General features: G+C 39.8%; 1 protein-coding gene across 3 annotated transcripts in view; it reads left to right on the forward strand.

Annotated features, from left to right (window-relative positions):
- The window catches only part of LOC145994794 (EF-hand calcium-binding domain-containing protein 4B-like), a 109,688-nt gene that overhangs the window by 47,458 nt on the left and 44,950 nt on the right, over positions 1 to 17,280 (forward strand). For all 3 annotated transcript variants that reach the window (XM_083131084.1, XM_083131083.1, XM_083131085.1), the window contains exons 2-6: positions 987 to 1,122; positions 8,766 to 8,877; positions 11,394 to 11,541; positions 12,876 to 13,050; positions 16,632 to 16,697. In XM_083131084.1, the coding sequence (XP_082987210.1) occupies positions 1,012 to 1,122; positions 8,766 to 8,877; positions 11,394 to 11,541; positions 12,876 to 13,050; positions 16,632 to 16,697 (612 nt within the window). In that variant the 5' untranslated portion in view covers positions 987 to 1,011. The remainder of the gene's footprint in view (positions 1 to 986; positions 1,123 to 8,765; positions 8,878 to 11,393; positions 11,542 to 12,875; positions 13,051 to 16,631; positions 16,698 to 17,280) is intronic.

Raw genomic sequence — 17,280 nt, forward strand, 5'->3', positions numbered from 1 at the left:
ATAATATTGAATTGAAGTGTGGGTGATGAGTAGAGGAAAAGGTCTAAATATGGGCCCCCCCTTTTTATGTTGTCATTTACGGAGGGAAAAAATTAATATATATAGCACCTGCCTTTAAAATGCATATCTATGAAATATATACTTAAATGTAATAACATGCTAGAGTATAGAAGGTCTCCATTTTTTTTTTAAAAAAAGCAAATTCCAAAAAAATGGTAAAATGATGTATTTCAAAATTGTGGTCTAAATATGGGCTACTAATGGCAATATCACAAAAAGCAATTAAAATTTTAAAAAACAATTATTTATCGCTGAAACATTATAAAATTCATATTTATGAATAATCTGTTGTTTTGAAAATCACGCGGAATGGGAAAAATCGAAATTAAGAAAAACATCCAAATATTTGTTGAAAATGTGATCTCAACATTAGACCTCATGTCATAGCCCATATTTAGACCATCACGCTATTTTTCTTCTTCAATTTATTTTCGCTCTCTGGTACATATTTCACAAAAAAATCATGGCATTATAAAAGCCCACATTTGTTTTATGTACCGCTAATATGATATAACCTATAAAAAGGAGATGAGAATTCAGAAAACGCTGAGTTAAAACATACCCGCAAAAAGTTTTCGGAGGTTCCAATTCTATAACAGCGTCCAAGGCCGAAACTAACCACCACTTTCTCTTGCTAATTGGCGCCGCAACCTTTGTCCTTGTCAGATAACCAGTTCCAATAGCATCTGCCAGGCTGCAACACCCAGGAGCGCTGATAACTCCAAAACTCATATTTAAACCTTCGCCCATATTTAGACCTTCTCCTCTAACCGGTGTAGAACATACGCGTTAGACGAGGGTTTTTTTTGGGGGGGGGGGTACATAGGTTTTATTCACACCATATTTAATAATTTGTATTTCAATACTTTGTTTATATTTATAAGATCTAAAAGCTTGTCCAAATTCCCATTGTTTGTTTTCTTCAGTTCCAGGGAATTCTGAAATTTGGCTATGGAGTCCCTAGGTTGCGATGATGAGTCTATGGTTGCCGCCAGGGCGAAGCACTTGTTCATCTTGAGCGACCCTGATGGAAAGGGATATATCACCAGAAAGGACATGCACGTGAGTGGTGCCCATGCGGGGATAAAAATAGGTGTAATATAGTAAAATTCCAAAGTCACACTTAGCATATACATGTAGTCTTGTAAGCATTTTATCGATGTGAGCTCCAGTGAACTCATTGCATTTTTTGTCGCTTTACCATCAGGGGATTATCGGGTCATCATGAGGACGGGAAGTCGAGTCGACGGTGAAATTGCCAACGGATAATATTTCTGTAATTTTAATAAGTACTAGTGTGACTAAGAGCTTCATAAACGTCGGGACGTCTTTCGTATCGTATAGTCTGAGAGTTTTCTAAAAAGAGTGGGAAGGGTATATCAAACTCTTCCTAAGTTACTGCTATCAACTTAACGTAAAGTAATCGGGTCTTCTTACCGCTTGAAATTACATCTGAGCTGTGTACTCCTGGAATCGAACCAGGACTAGATTCTTACTGATTTTAAGATCGATACGTTGTCTGAAATACAGGACCATATGGGCTAGAATAAAACCAGTTCAATTGACGGTATATATCTTTGAGGTTTGTTTTAACTGATTGATTGATTTCGTTTATTTTATTTCGCTTTTCTGCCACTATTGTCTAATCTAGAAGATGAGGATGAGTGATGATATGATGAAACTCATGAAGGGACACGCAAAAAAAAACACCCATGCCCAGACCGGGATTCGAACCCGAAACCCCTGACGTTGTTTTAACTGAACCAGTTAGTAATAAAACTGGGTTTTTGAGAGAACCAGGATGGTTGAGTCGATAGGGTGTCTGACTGAACGCGGCAGACCCACGATCGATTTCAGGTGGGAATTGTTCCAACAATATAGGTGACAGGAGCGTGGTGCTGATCACATCTACACAAATGTCCTAGATCGTGACTGTGGTGCGATTTACTTCCACATCCCCCATGTGCCTTCACGGTAAGTTGTTGGGTAGCTTTACCCTGTACCTGGGTTTTCAAGTCAAGGACTAGCCTCTGCTTCCTTGCGTCTGAGTGTGGCGGTGTGCGTCTGTTTGTCACAAGACTAATAACTCACTTTGTTGTTTATCTCGTTCCATTAGGCCATCGATCGATCCTTGTTCGCATGTGTAATTAAAGCGGGACACCTTAATTGCATTAACTTGATATTACCATGTCCTCAGCAACAAACAAGTTGGAGCTTCGCTTTCGACACCAGGTGTAATCGCGATGCCAACACTATAGCTATTGTCACGAGCGAAATTCGTTTAGAGTTCGGAAGTGAAACAAATTTTGAATCAGCCGCTGTATCCTGAAGAGCTAGGCAACCCGAAACATGAGAATTTCTCACAGGACATAACATGCAAGGATACGTAATAATGGGACTGCCACAAGTATCGTTCTTCTTTTCATGTTTATTTTAATGTTTATTATAAATTATCACTCGGCAGAGCATCTGACTGCCTCTCAAGGAACTCTGGTACGATATCCAGGGTGGGAGTTCTCAGATGGGAATTTTCCCGACAATATCCGTGAATAAAGTGGCTCTTGGGCTCACCCAGCCTCTAAGCACGGGGTGGACCAGCACTTTGGTTGAGATCGAGAATATGTAGGGTCCTGACTCCGCAACCCCCCCCCCCCCTTATCTTCATAGCACAGTGCAATGCAGGATATCCTATAATATCTGAGGCTAAAGATCATTTAGTGTACAGAAAGATATCACACAGGGAAATTCTGGCGTAGATACATGCGGCAAGGTTCGTTATCCTTCAAGGATGTAATCTCAAATGTGTACGAAGTTGAAGATTCGTTAGCAAGAATTCGATATTGCAGGATAACGAGTGCTATGCGCTATTTTTTTTGGTATATTATGTCTCCGGTAGAGGGCGCCAAATCTTACACAACCGACTACTCTAAGAAAGTTATCTTTGGGATTGATTCTTTCAATTTGAAATAGAGTCGGTAGCTTTTATAATTTACTTTAAAACGTGCAATTCATCTTCAATTACAAGAAAGAAATATTTACATTGGAAACAATAACCGTAACAAACATTGCACTGTTTTTTTTTAATTTTGCATACAGAAGATGTACTACGTAGATCTTTTTGCCTTTCTTCCTTTGTAGAGAAATGTACCGTACGGAAAGTTGGGCTCGAATCCTGGTCAAGACTATTCTTCGCTGAAATTTCTGCGAAATACACAGTTTCTTAGCTATTACAAGTTTACTTAATAATTAATATACATAGTTATTACAAGATAATGTGTTAGGATTTTAATCTCAGTAATTAGTTTTCCAAAAGTCTGTAATTTGAAAATATTCCGATTAAAAAGAGAAAAAAATTAACATCCATGACAGCCCAAATGCTGACAACGCCGGAATCTCGACTTGAATCAATCAACGAATATATATCGTGAATACAATAACATCCCATTAACAATGAACCGCATCGTTTATTAAATAAACTCTACCAGTGGCTAAATTGCAGGAAGGCAGAGACTAGCTGCTGTAAATGTCCATGTGTGGGCATCCTCTTGTTTCTCAATAACGCCATTTGATGCACAGCGTCCACCGCTGCAAAAAGTGAATGGATCAATCCGCCGATCGCGTCGCTGACGACACGGCTTTTGTTGTGCCTCCGTCTGGCTTTCCTGTTACAACAAAGCCGGAAACCAGAGAGGTATTGGTTATATGTGTCGTCCAATTAGCGTGCATTGTTGTGTTCATCTGGCGGAGAGCAGAAAATGAACGGACACTGTGAAACAAGGAACCTTCGTAGCGTAGTAATTTCAGGAATTCCGGTCAACCTCTAGGGGTGGTGGTTGCAATGTGTATCCCTGCAAAAGCATGTTTAGTCGAAACGGTGACAGGATTAATTACGGGATGGATGTAGCAGGGAGAACTTGATGAGGCGATGCACCTCATTGAAGAGCCTCAACCCAACTGATGGGAAAACTGCTAATTATATTAGCTTTCATCACATAATATTAATTTGGTTTGGGACTATGATAAACTCCCTCCCCCTTCTAGTCTATACCCTGTCCCAGTACCTCTGGAGCAGGGCCGCGCATAGCGGCAGAGAAGGGGAGGAAATCGAGTGGGCACAGCGAAGCAGTACACGCTACTGTGAAGGCTGGTAACTTCAGTCGCTTTCCTCCCCTCCAGGCAACCAGAGTTCCCTCGCACATGTCCATTGGTGGAGCGGTCTCGCGTCACTACTTGTTTTCGTTTACCTGCTCCAGAAATAGATGGGACAGGGTATAGGAGTTCACACAGAATATTTCATGTGGGGTTGAGGTCATGTTAGTGGGTAAATTTAGCCTGTGCTCGAAGTAAGGGAAGACGAAGGGGATGCTATTACCCAGTTAAGATTTTTTTTTTTCATAAAGCATCCCCCACCTGCTGCATTGTCCCCATGTTAAACCAAACAAGCATCCCCTCAGCTACAAATTTCCTCTTTGAGTGCTGACTTTATCATAATATTAATAGTACTTTGTTAAAATATTCAAGGGTGTTGCGAAAATTAGGAATTATTGATAGGATACTGGGCGGGAGGAGGGGATAACATTTCTCGCCACTCACATTTTGCAGATGACATTTCTCTCTCAACGATTCCGCATTGAGAGAAGTACCGGTACCTAATCAATGCAATGTGTTCGATAAAGATTTTTTTTTCTCCTGGAGTTATTGAAGAAAAGAGAAACCTCTTTTATGTATCTTATCTACCCCCTCTCTCTCACACACACACGGCGTATTCCAGTCGGTAGGGCGCCTGACTGCCACACACAAGACCCGGGTTCGAATGCCGGATGGGCGTCTAAGCCAGAGGTTCCCTAACTTTTTCGTTTAATGGCACTGTTAGTGTTTCAAGATTTTTCCGCGGCGCCCAAGTCAGAATGTAAGCCTATCTAACACTTGCAACACTCAGTTAGTGTGGTTAGGTTTCTTGCCTTAAGTTAAAAAATAAACACAAATTTCAAATTCAGAATCATTTTGTGTGTAAAATGTCTTAAATAAGAATAAATTTAGATTGATGTGATGGTGCGATTTTTAAAAACATGGGTAGACTAAAAAGTAAATTTCGCTCCGCCCCTGTAAGCCAGCCACGGCTCCCCAGGACGCCGCGGCGCACACTTTGGGAACCACTGGAAGCAATGTCCTTCCTGCATGAAGAGGCCCTGGGAGTTAGCCAGTCTCTATTATCCATACCAGCTAACTGTAGACCAGGCGAACGAGAACAAGTCTCTGCGCAAGTAGTGACGCGAGACGGCTCCACCAATGAACAGAGAGAGAAACGGGATTGCGTAATGGGCGACGGGAGTTTTCCCTATTTCCTCCTTCGCTATGCAGCGTTGCAAACTTTTGAAAAGGATAGTACCAAACGCACAAGGCAAACGGACCGTATTTCTGTCTCCACGTCCGTACGATTGGTTTATAAATTTCTTAGGGAAATATTAGGGATAAAACTGCAATTTTGACAAGACTTGCATTTAGCGTACGGACTAAGGTCTGGACCGTACATGTACGGTCAGGACCGTACGGTTGGCAACTCTGCGCTTTCACCACTCGATTTTTCTCCTCCTCCTCTGCCGATATGCTCGGCCCTGCTCTACAGTTAGCTGGGACAGGGTATAATAAATGGGCGCCTGAGGTCAATGTGGGATGTAAAGGCTGCCGGAGCGTGGTGCTGATCGCAACACTTCCACAAATGACCTACTTCCACCCCTTCATTTGTTTTCAATATATTTTGCAGTGTGCGCACATAATGTGTAACGTGTACTCACGTTATCTCAACAATCAAATTTCGGGTCCCATTTTGCCAGCCCCGTGGCGGAGTGGTTAGCACATCGCGCTACGACGCGGTCCCGGGTTCGAATCCTGGCCAGGGCATGGATGTTTGTGAGTGTCCATTCATCAATTTTTTCATAATCACTCATCCCCATCTTCGCAAATTAGTCAAAAGTGGCACAAAAAGCGAAGTAAAATAAAGCAAATCAAATTTTAAAAAATCAAAATCGGATCCCATTTCCTGACAGTGGCAGTAGCGGCGATTAGCGGGACGAGGGGGCAGTTGCCCCCCACTTTTCGCCCCTTTTCCCCCCGCACTATGCTAAACTTTATCTACAATGGGAAATATACTGTCTTTGCACCCCCCCCCCAGTTTTGACACCTTGCCTCCCCGGTTTTGGAACCCAATCGCCGCCACTGGAGCGGTATAGTGAATTCCATCAATTCCCTCATGCCATTGTTCAAAAATATAATTCCCTTGCTGTATCACAAGGTAACGGCAAATATCTCTCAATTTGCGTTCTTTCCACATCGTATTGTCCTTTGTAACTTGGAAATATTTAATTTAAGATCCGTTCCATCCCAGAACCATTGCATAAAGGCTCATATGCGTATGCAAGCGAATGTTTATTTATAGCCACAACTGTTCAACTAATAGAATCCATGGCGTTCGTGACACTAATACCATTGACAGACAGTTCGGAGAACTATCGACGATAATGAGGGACTATGGGCAACAACAGAATCAAGCGGTTGTTCTCCTGTCTCTCATTCAGCTGCTTTAATTAATTCACTCTCCGCAGAGTGGCGCTGGCTCTTGTTTACCCTAATTGGATATGCCCTGTAATAGCTATTAATGTATGCCATATGATCGACCGACTGTTTATGGATGTTCTTGTCCTTTGATGTCAAGCGATTTTTTTATTATTTTTTTTACAGAATGTTTGCGAGAGAGATTATTCTAAGCTGCATCTACATTCTAATTTAGTAGAAAAATTTGATAAGAATACCTAACTAAACACCTAAATTATTTTGATTCCACTTGTTTTGTAACCTATCCTTTGCGACGAAATATATTCATGTTTCAGCAATATGTTCATGTACAAATCAGGTGTAGTGATATGTGTAGAATAATAAGTAAAAAAAGGTAAAGTGTTCCCCTGTGCATAGCACCACGCCATGAAGGCGTATAGGGGGTGTGGGGGTAACGCCCCACACTTTCTTGATCCGGTCGTGAGTGGGGGTGATGTGATCAACATCACGCCCCTGACCGCCTTTACCCCCCAGGGTTTCCCCCAGGTACCCAGGTACCGCCGGGGCCGCTTCCACAGTAAAAATATTTATTTTTTCATACTTTCCAAGATACTCATACTCCTACAAGTTACTTATCTTCCTCTCGTAGGGGTCACAAGAAAATGTTGTTCGGTTGGTTAGATGGCGAAATAATATTAAATAGTACAATACTACTAACTCACTCACTCTCTAGCCTTCTAGAACCCGAAGGTTAATGCCTGCAGCAACACAAGCCTTCCATCTGTCCCTCTCTTGTGCAAGATCAATCCAAGCTTTTCCATCTTGACAGATTTCCTTTAGGTCCATCCCAACGTTATCCTTCCATCTTCGTCTTGGCCTTCCCACAGGTCTCTTCCGCGATCAGGTTTCCCAACAAGAATCCTGTAAACCCTTCTTTCGTCTTCCATTCCTACCACATGGTGTGCCCACCTGTCGTCTTGATTTATTTATTCTAATAATATCTGCAAGCGGATGTTTATTTATACCCACAAATTATGAAGTTCTAAATTATATTACCTTCTCCAATTACCTGTGTACTCATCCTTTGTAGATCCAAATAATTTTCTAAGATTTTATTTTCAAATACTATTAATTTATGTTTCTCTTTTAATGTAGTAGTAGTAGTACAATACTACTACTACTACTAATTATTAGAACTTATTATAAACCATTGTTATGTTGCCATTTTATTATTATTACTAGTATTATAACCTTCAGAGAGACTTCTTCTCGAGCCACTGCACGACACAACTGGCTTTCTTTATTTCTTAATATTTTTTTTACATTTGAAGAGCTTGGGTGTAAAACATGGTGACATTTTGGTTATTTTTGAGTTACAAAGTAAAATGTGCCATCCTACAATTTTCGAGTGAAATTGCCATATCATACAATTTGCATTGGACTCGGTGAAGCCTTCTGAAATCGGTAAACACAACACGACAACAATTTATCTACAGTATAGTTTCTAATAACCTTTTTCTTAATGAACTCAGAAATCAACAAAATGTCACTTACCATGTTTTACACCCGACCCCTTCATATAATATTCTAAAACCCATAGTTCTTATTATTTTTTAAAATTTTCACATATTCCGTTGAAGAAAAATCTTTGAAAGTACATTTTTGTAACCTTTCATATCAATATATTATTTTTGGAATTGTAAAAACTCATGGATCCATAACCATTTAGTACTTGGATTAAGTGGTAGAATATGAAAACATGTATATCTGGTCTGGTTCATGCATTTTTCAAATCAATTTTTCCCTTTAACGTTATTTTTTCTCATTATTCTGCTGTAATTACTAATTTACTCAACTTCGGTTATGGACTATGACAATAATAAGCTCCTTTTTCTTGTTTTTTCCTTCTAATTTGAAATTAAGAAAATTTCCAGGGGGAGGGGCTTGACGTATCAGTTCGACCCCACCCCTCCAGGCAGGCGCCAATGCTTCTTAACTTTTTCTCAATTATACATATTTGATTCATACAACCCCATTAGACTTTTCTCCGGTACGCCATTTGCCTTCCTTGACACTTCTTGATAAAGGTGCATGGTTATTTTACGAGTCCTGTTTGAAATATCTGTACTTACTGTATGCCCTTTGTATTTCAGCTCATGCGATCCGAATTACCTTTGACGCAAGAACAGCTGGACACCGTCTTCGACACACTGGACGCAAATGGAAACGGTCTCCTGACTTTGGAAGAATTTCTGGCAGGATTTGGTAAGTAGTATCATTTCAATATGCATTATTTATTTGTGCTAGTGATGAATAACAATTGGGTCTTATGCACGAAGTTCTCCGGGGAAAGAAATACATCGAAGTAAGAATTTTCCTGACACTTTATGGGCTCGAGCGTGAAATCTTGAACCCCAAATATCATTTTGGGTGCCCCGAAATGCAAACACACACACTTACACACAGACTCTACATGCAAAATTCTAAACCATAGTTTCACTCCTCAATTTGCAATGACAAGCCTACGTCCAGATGGCTGAAGAGCCAACAATGTTTGAATACGAAAGTTAGATCGCTTTGTCGCTCTCTAAAACGTTGAATATTAATATAGAATAGAACTGCACTAACTGCTGCAAGATATCAGCCATTTTCAAGTAACCTTGATGCTAAAGAAAGCAAATAGGCATGAATAGGTGCCTCGTAACTAAGGTATGACTCACAGCAAGTGGTTTGTTGATGCATCTGTTCCTGTATGTTCATTCTACTATGTACATATTACATAATGTCTGTCTTCCAGTATAGAGCCATCTGTGCTCATTTTCTGCAGACACAAAAATTCACGGCTGTGTTTACAATTCTACTTAACACTTCGAAAGCATCAAATTAGAAGGATGTTGCTGTCGGAAAAATGAATACCGTTGACATTACATCTAGTTTGTTGTAAACAAATACCACTTGCAACCTTATTACCTAATCGTCAATCAATAAAGATGATGGTCTAATGAAATGCTTTCTACCCCCTCAGGAGTTTATCCAGAATTTTTCATGGGGGGGAAGTAATTTCTTATTTAGGAGGGTGTATGGGTAAATGTAGAGCCATAAATTGGACCTTTTTGATAAATTTTAGAGGGCGTTGATGAAAATTAGGGGTGGTGTGTGTGTGTGTGTGTGTGGACAAATCACTATAATCCCTTCTTCTGAATAGTCATAAATATTATACATAACTACATAAAAACTGTTCCATGATGGTAAATACAAATAATAATAGCCTATTTGAATCAGTTTTAAATTAAAATAATTAGGTGTAATGTTAACAAATTAAAATTATATTAAGGAGCATGAACGTCTGGAAGGGAGGCAATGTGACAATGAATGTCACACATATAATTTCATTTTAGTCACAGTAATATATGTTCATTATTATAAGGGCGTTGCAGGAACATAACTTCAAACTGAAGGAGTGTTATTGAAGGGCCAACACAATTACGGGGCGAATATGCATAGTTTGCCCCCTCCCAGAAGCAATACCTTGTTTTTCCCTTTTCCTGAAAAAAAATCTTGCGAACGTTCATGTTGAAGAGAAAATTTTAATTAATTCAGGCCATGCAATTTAATTTTCTATTCATAAACTTTTATCCTCTCGTGTAAAATATTAAGAAATTTAAAAGTTAAAATATACAAAACAGTAAATATGCCTCTAGTTTCGTATGAATATGAAACGTGGTCCCTTATACTAAAAGAACAGAGGAACATAAATTAAGTGTTTTTAAAAATTAAAATTTGAAGATAGATAGTTGGAACTAAAAGAGATGAAACGACAGGTGAGTCAATGTTACATAATACTCAATTCCATAATCTATATTCGTTCTCTGATGTTATTCGAGCAATTGAATCGACTTTATAGAAAAGCGATGTAGCAAACACGAAGAGAAGGTAGAATAATTGGCAGGATCTTTATTGGGAAACCTAGTGGTAAGAGACCAAAACGAAAATGGCATGACAATATTGATATGGACTTGAAGTAAATTGTTAAGAGTGTTCAAGTGAGTTGATCTTGTTCAGAAGAGAAACAAATGGTAAGACTTGACGTTGTTGCTTCAGGTTTAGAAATAAAGTGAGTTAGTAATGGTAACGACATATTCATTTAAAATATTATTCGCCATCCAGGGCCAGACCGGGCAAATGTGTGTTAAGTCACCCTCTGTTCTTTTTTGTTACATTAATAACATACAGGGTGTCCGGGCAAGAGGTATACAAAAAAACATATATTTTAACATCTGTAAAGTTTATTAACTTTATTGTCCCGGTTTTGTACAAAGTAACTCAAAGTTTTTATGTTCGCTGGTACAACTCAATGTGGGCACCATTTGTAGCTCGACAGATATCCAAACAATACTCAAGCTTGTGCCAAGTGGTGACTAGCATTTGAGGCGTTATTAGCGCAACGATACGCTGTCTCAAATCACCAAAATCGTGAACTTGCCTCTTGTACATCTTTAATGAAGCCCCATGCAAGAAGGTGTAATGGTGAAAAATCTTGGGATCTCTGTGGCCAGGCGGTTTCTGCGCATGCGTGACTCAACAGCACGTTTGATCGTACAAGTGGACTACTGAAATCTGGGATCGATAGTATATGAACTGAGCACTACGAGACAATGCCAGGAGTAGTTCTCGCATTATAAGCAGTTATTTTTGTATACAATTGCCAGGATAAATTTCTTCTTCTATTTAAAAAATGCAAATGTTTCGTCTAATATTCTTTTTTTGTTGTTTATTATTAGAACAGTTCGCGTGTTCCAGTGGGGATCCATTTAGATCCAGTCGTGCCACGGAAGATGATGATGAGCTCAATACTTCATCAGATGAAGGGGATGACGAAGATGTTTGCAAGCTGCTTGAAGAAATGAACGTCAAGGATATATTTCAAGAGTAAGTGTGGCAGTTTTGCTTCTTGAATTAATCTGCAGAAAAGTTTCATATTTACTTCGTATGAATCCCGGTGATTATCTTTGGGGGCCCTTCTTAAAAATCCAACACTCTTCTGTGTGTTCATCATGATTTACATGCGTTCATACGAGAGCTCTCTTTCACAAATATGGCCGGTTGACCAGGTCTGCTGTAGCGAATTGATCATCGTTGGTATAGTACATATCGTGTAGTTCGTTTTTCGAGTCAAGGTATTCACTTTAGTTTTGACTATTAATTTGGAGACCAAGTTCGGTGATCAATAGGGATATGTTTTCCATGGCTTTGCATATGTGTATTTTGGGTAGGACTGGTATGTTCCTCGAATATATTGAAATTGATGGTATTAAGGTGCTTCATCAGGATATACTCGAATATTTTCTATAATGTACAGGGTTTCCCAAAAGTCTTCATACATGGGAATAACATTATTTCTTTCCAAGTGAGACGCAAAAATGCCACTGGCTCAAGCCGAGCGCATCCACCTGAATAAATTTAATGGCAAGAGTGTATTGACTTGCGCCTGGCTCCAGAAGGTCGCCACATCGACCACATTATGTGACATTTCAATTCTAAAGTGGCATTCCCTATGTATGGAGACTTTTCGGACACTTTGTATACTTTTCGCTCATATTCAAAATATTTTATCTTTTTTAAGTCTTAAAGAGCTTTCTTTTTACACTTAAATTTTCTCCCCTTGCACCAGTCAAAGCAGAAGGAAGCCTTTTCTAGGTACAAAACGTACAAAACTAAACAAATGGTCTGACAATAGGCTATTATTTAGAATTTGAAGATTTGCAGGAAGTCGTTACTGTACACTGCAACTCAGGGCCAATCAAGTGAACGGACAAGAAGTATGTGATACATCCCAGCAGATGGCACTGGTATTAGGAATACAAGAAATTGGCTTGCTATGTGTAAAGACAATTTATTAGATATAAAGTTATATTCTTGTTATATACTTCTATATATTTTGGGCCGTACTTTTTATGTTTTATGACATATAACTGGAAATTTTGAGGTAATAAGGGCATTTTTATCGAACACATTATGTCTATTTTTTGGTCATATAAATCCTAACAAATGTAGATGGACGACATTGAAGTGGACAGTCTTAAATTACTTTTATTTCTCTGAAAAGTTTCAAATTGTCGTAATATAGTTGGAATTTGCTATTTAGTGTTAGAGCTGTAGCAGTACCATCACAGATTTATGATGGACCCAACATCAAGGAGGAAAGGTCTTCGAACATTTCCATTCGCTTGCCGTGTCGTTGTAATTGTCTACTTCCCTTCCAGCGTGAAGATTCTCCAGCAACTCTGGAAGCAGGTGCAGAGGGAGGCCACTCCTAGAATCCAGAAGCACTTCGAGATATTTCTCCAGCAACTGGCGGACGAGCTCCGCAAGAGGCAAGAGGAGCAGCGCTCTCTCGAAGAGGCTCTTAAGGTGAAGAGCGAAACTCACGATGAAGAGGTGAGTGGGAGAAGCGTAGTTTCTTTTCGTCATTCCCTCTAGGAATATGCCGGCCCCCGTGGCGGAGTGGTTAGCAAATCGTGCTACGACGCCAAGGTTCCCGGGTTCGAATCCCGGCCTGGGCATGGATGTTTGTGAGTGTCCATTCATCAATTTCATCATATCATCACTCATGCCCCCATCTTCGCAAATTAGCCAAAAGTGGCACAAAAGCGAAGTAAAATAAAGCAAATCAACCTATGAATCAACCCTAGTAGGAATGGCCATGAAATCCGCATAACGGATAACTGGATTTCAAAATATCCGATTTTCGTTTCGGATGTAACTGATAATCCGGATATCCAAATATCAGGACAATTCGGATATCCGGATAATCCAGATAATTAGAATATCCGGATAATTCTGATATCTGGATAGAACAGATTTCATAAAGGATTTGTAGAAAATCCTTACAGTTAAATACGAAAATGACGAATAAAAGAATATGTGGACAGCCCGTAAAAGGTATAAACGACATAACTGTCCGGATAATACACACATTCAAATATCCGGACATTTAGGATAATCCGAATACCCGAATAGTTTGGGATAATCCGAACACCCGGATAATTTGGGATAATCCGAACACCCGGATAATTTGGGATAATCCGAACACCCGGATAATTTGGGATAATCCGAACACCCGGATGTTTTTCGTTAATCCGAACACCCGGATGTTTTTTGTTAATCCGAACACCCGGATGTTTTTTGTTAATCCGAACACCCGGATGTTTTTTTGTTAATCCGAACACCCGGATGTTTTTTGTTAATCCGAACACCCCACCCGGATAATTTTTGTTATCCGAACACCCCACCCAGATAATTTTGGTTAATCCGAACACCCGGATAATTTTTGGTTATTCCCAACACCCGGATAGTTTTGGATAATTCAAATATCCCGGACAATTTGGATAATTCGAATATCCCGGACAATTCGGACAACATATTATTCGATATCCGGATATTTGATTTGGTGTTTTAAGTCCACCTTACGCACAGTAAGGCTAATCAGGACTGGACCTACGGTTTAAAGTGGGATCTGAACCACTGTGCCTCCACCGGGTATCGAACCCGGGATCCCTTGATTATAAGGCGGGATTTTTGAAATCCGGATAAAATTTTATTTGGCCATTCCTATTCCTTATCCTGTCCCTATCAATGCCGCTCCTGGTGTAATTTGACACCGTAAAGTAAAGGTAAAAACCATCACCTGCACAACATGCTGTAAAGTCATAAAGGCCACACATTCACAATCGCAACCACTTGTGGAGGTAATGTGATAAGCACCTAGCTCCAGCCGGCTTTAATCCCAGGGTTGTACTCTAGGTGCCCATTTATTAGAAGCTGCGCGAATCTCAGAGGTGAACACTCATGCAAGGACATTGCTGAGAACATTTCCGCCCCCACTGGCTATCGAACACGGGACTCCCGCGTGCTAGTCAGGCGCTCTACCGACTGAACGATCAGATTCCATGTCTACTCTATCATTTCAGTCGAACCCTTGACCTTCTCTAATTTTACTTTACATGGATTGCAAGAGGTCCTAGGTTCGGTACCCAGTAGAAGCACATTGTAATTCGGAGCGCAATTGAAACCGTAGTTGTGATCCCGATTAGCCTATCTGTGCATAAAGTGGACTTAAAACCCCCACAAAATCAGAACACAAACATGGTCTAAATTGTAACACAAAAAAATTATGGTAATCTTCTAAGCATTTGCGTTCAGATTTTTTTAAAAAAACAAAAAAAACTAGTAAGTAAATTTACCATTTTGAAGCAATGCTACTATGTACAGTGCGTCCATTTCGATCTTCAGTCGAGAGATCGGGAGAAGCGTGGCGGGCGGCGCAGACGGAGATGCCGACATTTGCGGCCTGTAATACCCTCTTATTTTTATGGACATATGCAGACATTTATATAAATATTGCAAAACGAGCACTAACCTGTGTTATAATTTATCATCTGTAATTCATCCAAGTTCTGCCCTTATATACACAAATAAATACGCTTTAGAAACGATGTTAAGAGCCACAGATAATAGAACATTTTAATCATAGTTTTGACCAGTAACGTCCTGCTTAAGTTTATATCCTTGAAAGAGTTTTGTGGCGATGGGAATCGTTTGGAGGTTTCGAATGTGCAACACTGTATCAAGATTACGCTGCAGACGAAACCGTTAAAAGTCAATGGTTTTCGTGAGCTTCCTTGCAATCCGAAATCTCCGAGCTCGAGTTTTTTTGTTCCTTCGCGACTAGATGAAGACAGAGCTGTGAATATAGTGGCGAGCAATGTAAGCCAAGAGCGTGTTAATTTCGTACTGTGCGCAAGAGTGTTATTCTTGGTTACTTGCAGTTACTTGTTTGTGTTATTGCAGTGTGTATGTGTGATGTGTCAGTTAGACGATTGGAATGCCAGCCGCAAGGTTCCCGTTAGAACAAAGAATTTTTATGAATGACACTTACGTTAAAACAGACTCGTGTCGAGAAGTGTGTAGGCAATTTGTACAGAAATTGCTAGGCGTTTCACCTCCACATAGAGATACGGTTAGACATCTTGTCCTTAAATTACGAGAAACTGGATCGTTAAATTTTAAAACACCTAAGCAAAGACGACGGATTCTAACCGAAGCAAAACTCGATGATATTGGTGCAGCGTTAGAACGTTCTCCAAACAAACCTCTACGCCGTGTTTCAAAAGAGGTGGGCGTATCAAAATCATCGGCACATACAGCTACTAAGCTAACTAAGCTACTAAAATTAAAACCGTAATCTTATAACACAGGTTAGTGCTCGTTTTGCAATATTTATATAAATGTCTGCATATGGCCATAAAAATAAGCGGGCATTACAGGCCGGAAATGTCGGCATCTCCGTCAGCACCGCCCGCCACGCTTCTCCCGATCTCTCGGCTGAAGATCGAAATGGACGCACGGTATATGTTATACAATAAGAACACTAATCTAATTAATCTTATTGTCAATACTGTTCTTGCTTATTGATTTCATTATCAGAAAAATTAGCATTAAAATAGGCTGAATTTATTGAAAGGTTAGTGTATGTCACCTGGTAATCATGGGGTTCCTGTTAGATTCCCGGTGGAAGCACACTGCGCATTGGTTTGAATCCACTCTAAACTCTAGGTCTAATCCTGTGAACCACTCTTCACTATTTTCATCGTTTCCAGCATGTAATGTTCTTCAACAAAGAGGAATAAATATATTCATTAGATGTAGGAATTTCTTTCTAAAATTTTATTTTTTAATTCCACATTTCTTTACGTGAGACATAATGGTAATGTTAATTCTATGTTATGTAAAGTTGGCCAGAACTTTCTTATAATCTGTGGTAATCCAAACACCCTGGATCCACCCCTGTTAGGATAAATTAATTTTATTTTCTGTTTAATTGCTTTCACCTGTACATATTTGAGAAGTAATACGGACAACTAGAGACATCTACTGGTTAAATGAGGAAGCCAATAAGCAAATAATGTTCAAGAAATTTTAGCGAATTATGGTCTTTGACAGTGGAATTTCACTTACAGGTTCGGCGGCTGTTTGAAGAAATGGAGGCTCAGCTGAACGAGGAAAAACAATCTCTTGCGCAAGAGGTAAGAATTTTCTTAACATGCAATAAGTTCATAAGATCTGATCGATAACTAATAGGAATACGTATACAAGGGTCGTTCAAGGTTCACCAAGAGTTTTATTTCTAGGAAAAAATTGCAAAGTCCTACGAGCACCAAACTATGCGAGATTTTCAAAGGAATCCCCCTGAGCATCCAGGCACCGCTGCCATCATTGTGTGAGTTCCTTGAGTCCTTTGGCGTAGAAGGAAGTTGGCTGCTGTCGTAGACGCTGCAGGACATATTTTGTCAGTGCTTCGTCTGTCTTCAATTTCTTCCCTCTCACATGCTCTTAAAGCGGCTCAAACAAATCTGATAATCACTGAGGGCTAAGTCCGGAGTGTTAGAAATGGATCAAAACCCTTTCGGAGAGCTGTTGCTGTCAAATTGACCATGTGGGGCCGTGCATTGTCATGGTGAAGAATAACATTTGATTTGCAGACAACATCCCCGGTCTTTTCTTACGAATTACATTACGTACATCAATGTGCAGGAATACTGGGCATTAATCATGGTATTTTCCCAAAAAATCCACATAAGGAATATCTTGCATGTCCCAGTCGGACAA

The sequence above is a fragment of the Lepisma saccharinum genome, chromosome 11, assembly GCF_977018435.1.
Source record: "Lepisma saccharinum chromosome 11, izLepSacc3.1, whole genome shotgun sequence".
NCBI lineage: Eukaryota > Metazoa > Arthropoda > Insecta > Zygentoma > Lepismatidae > Lepisma > Lepisma saccharinum.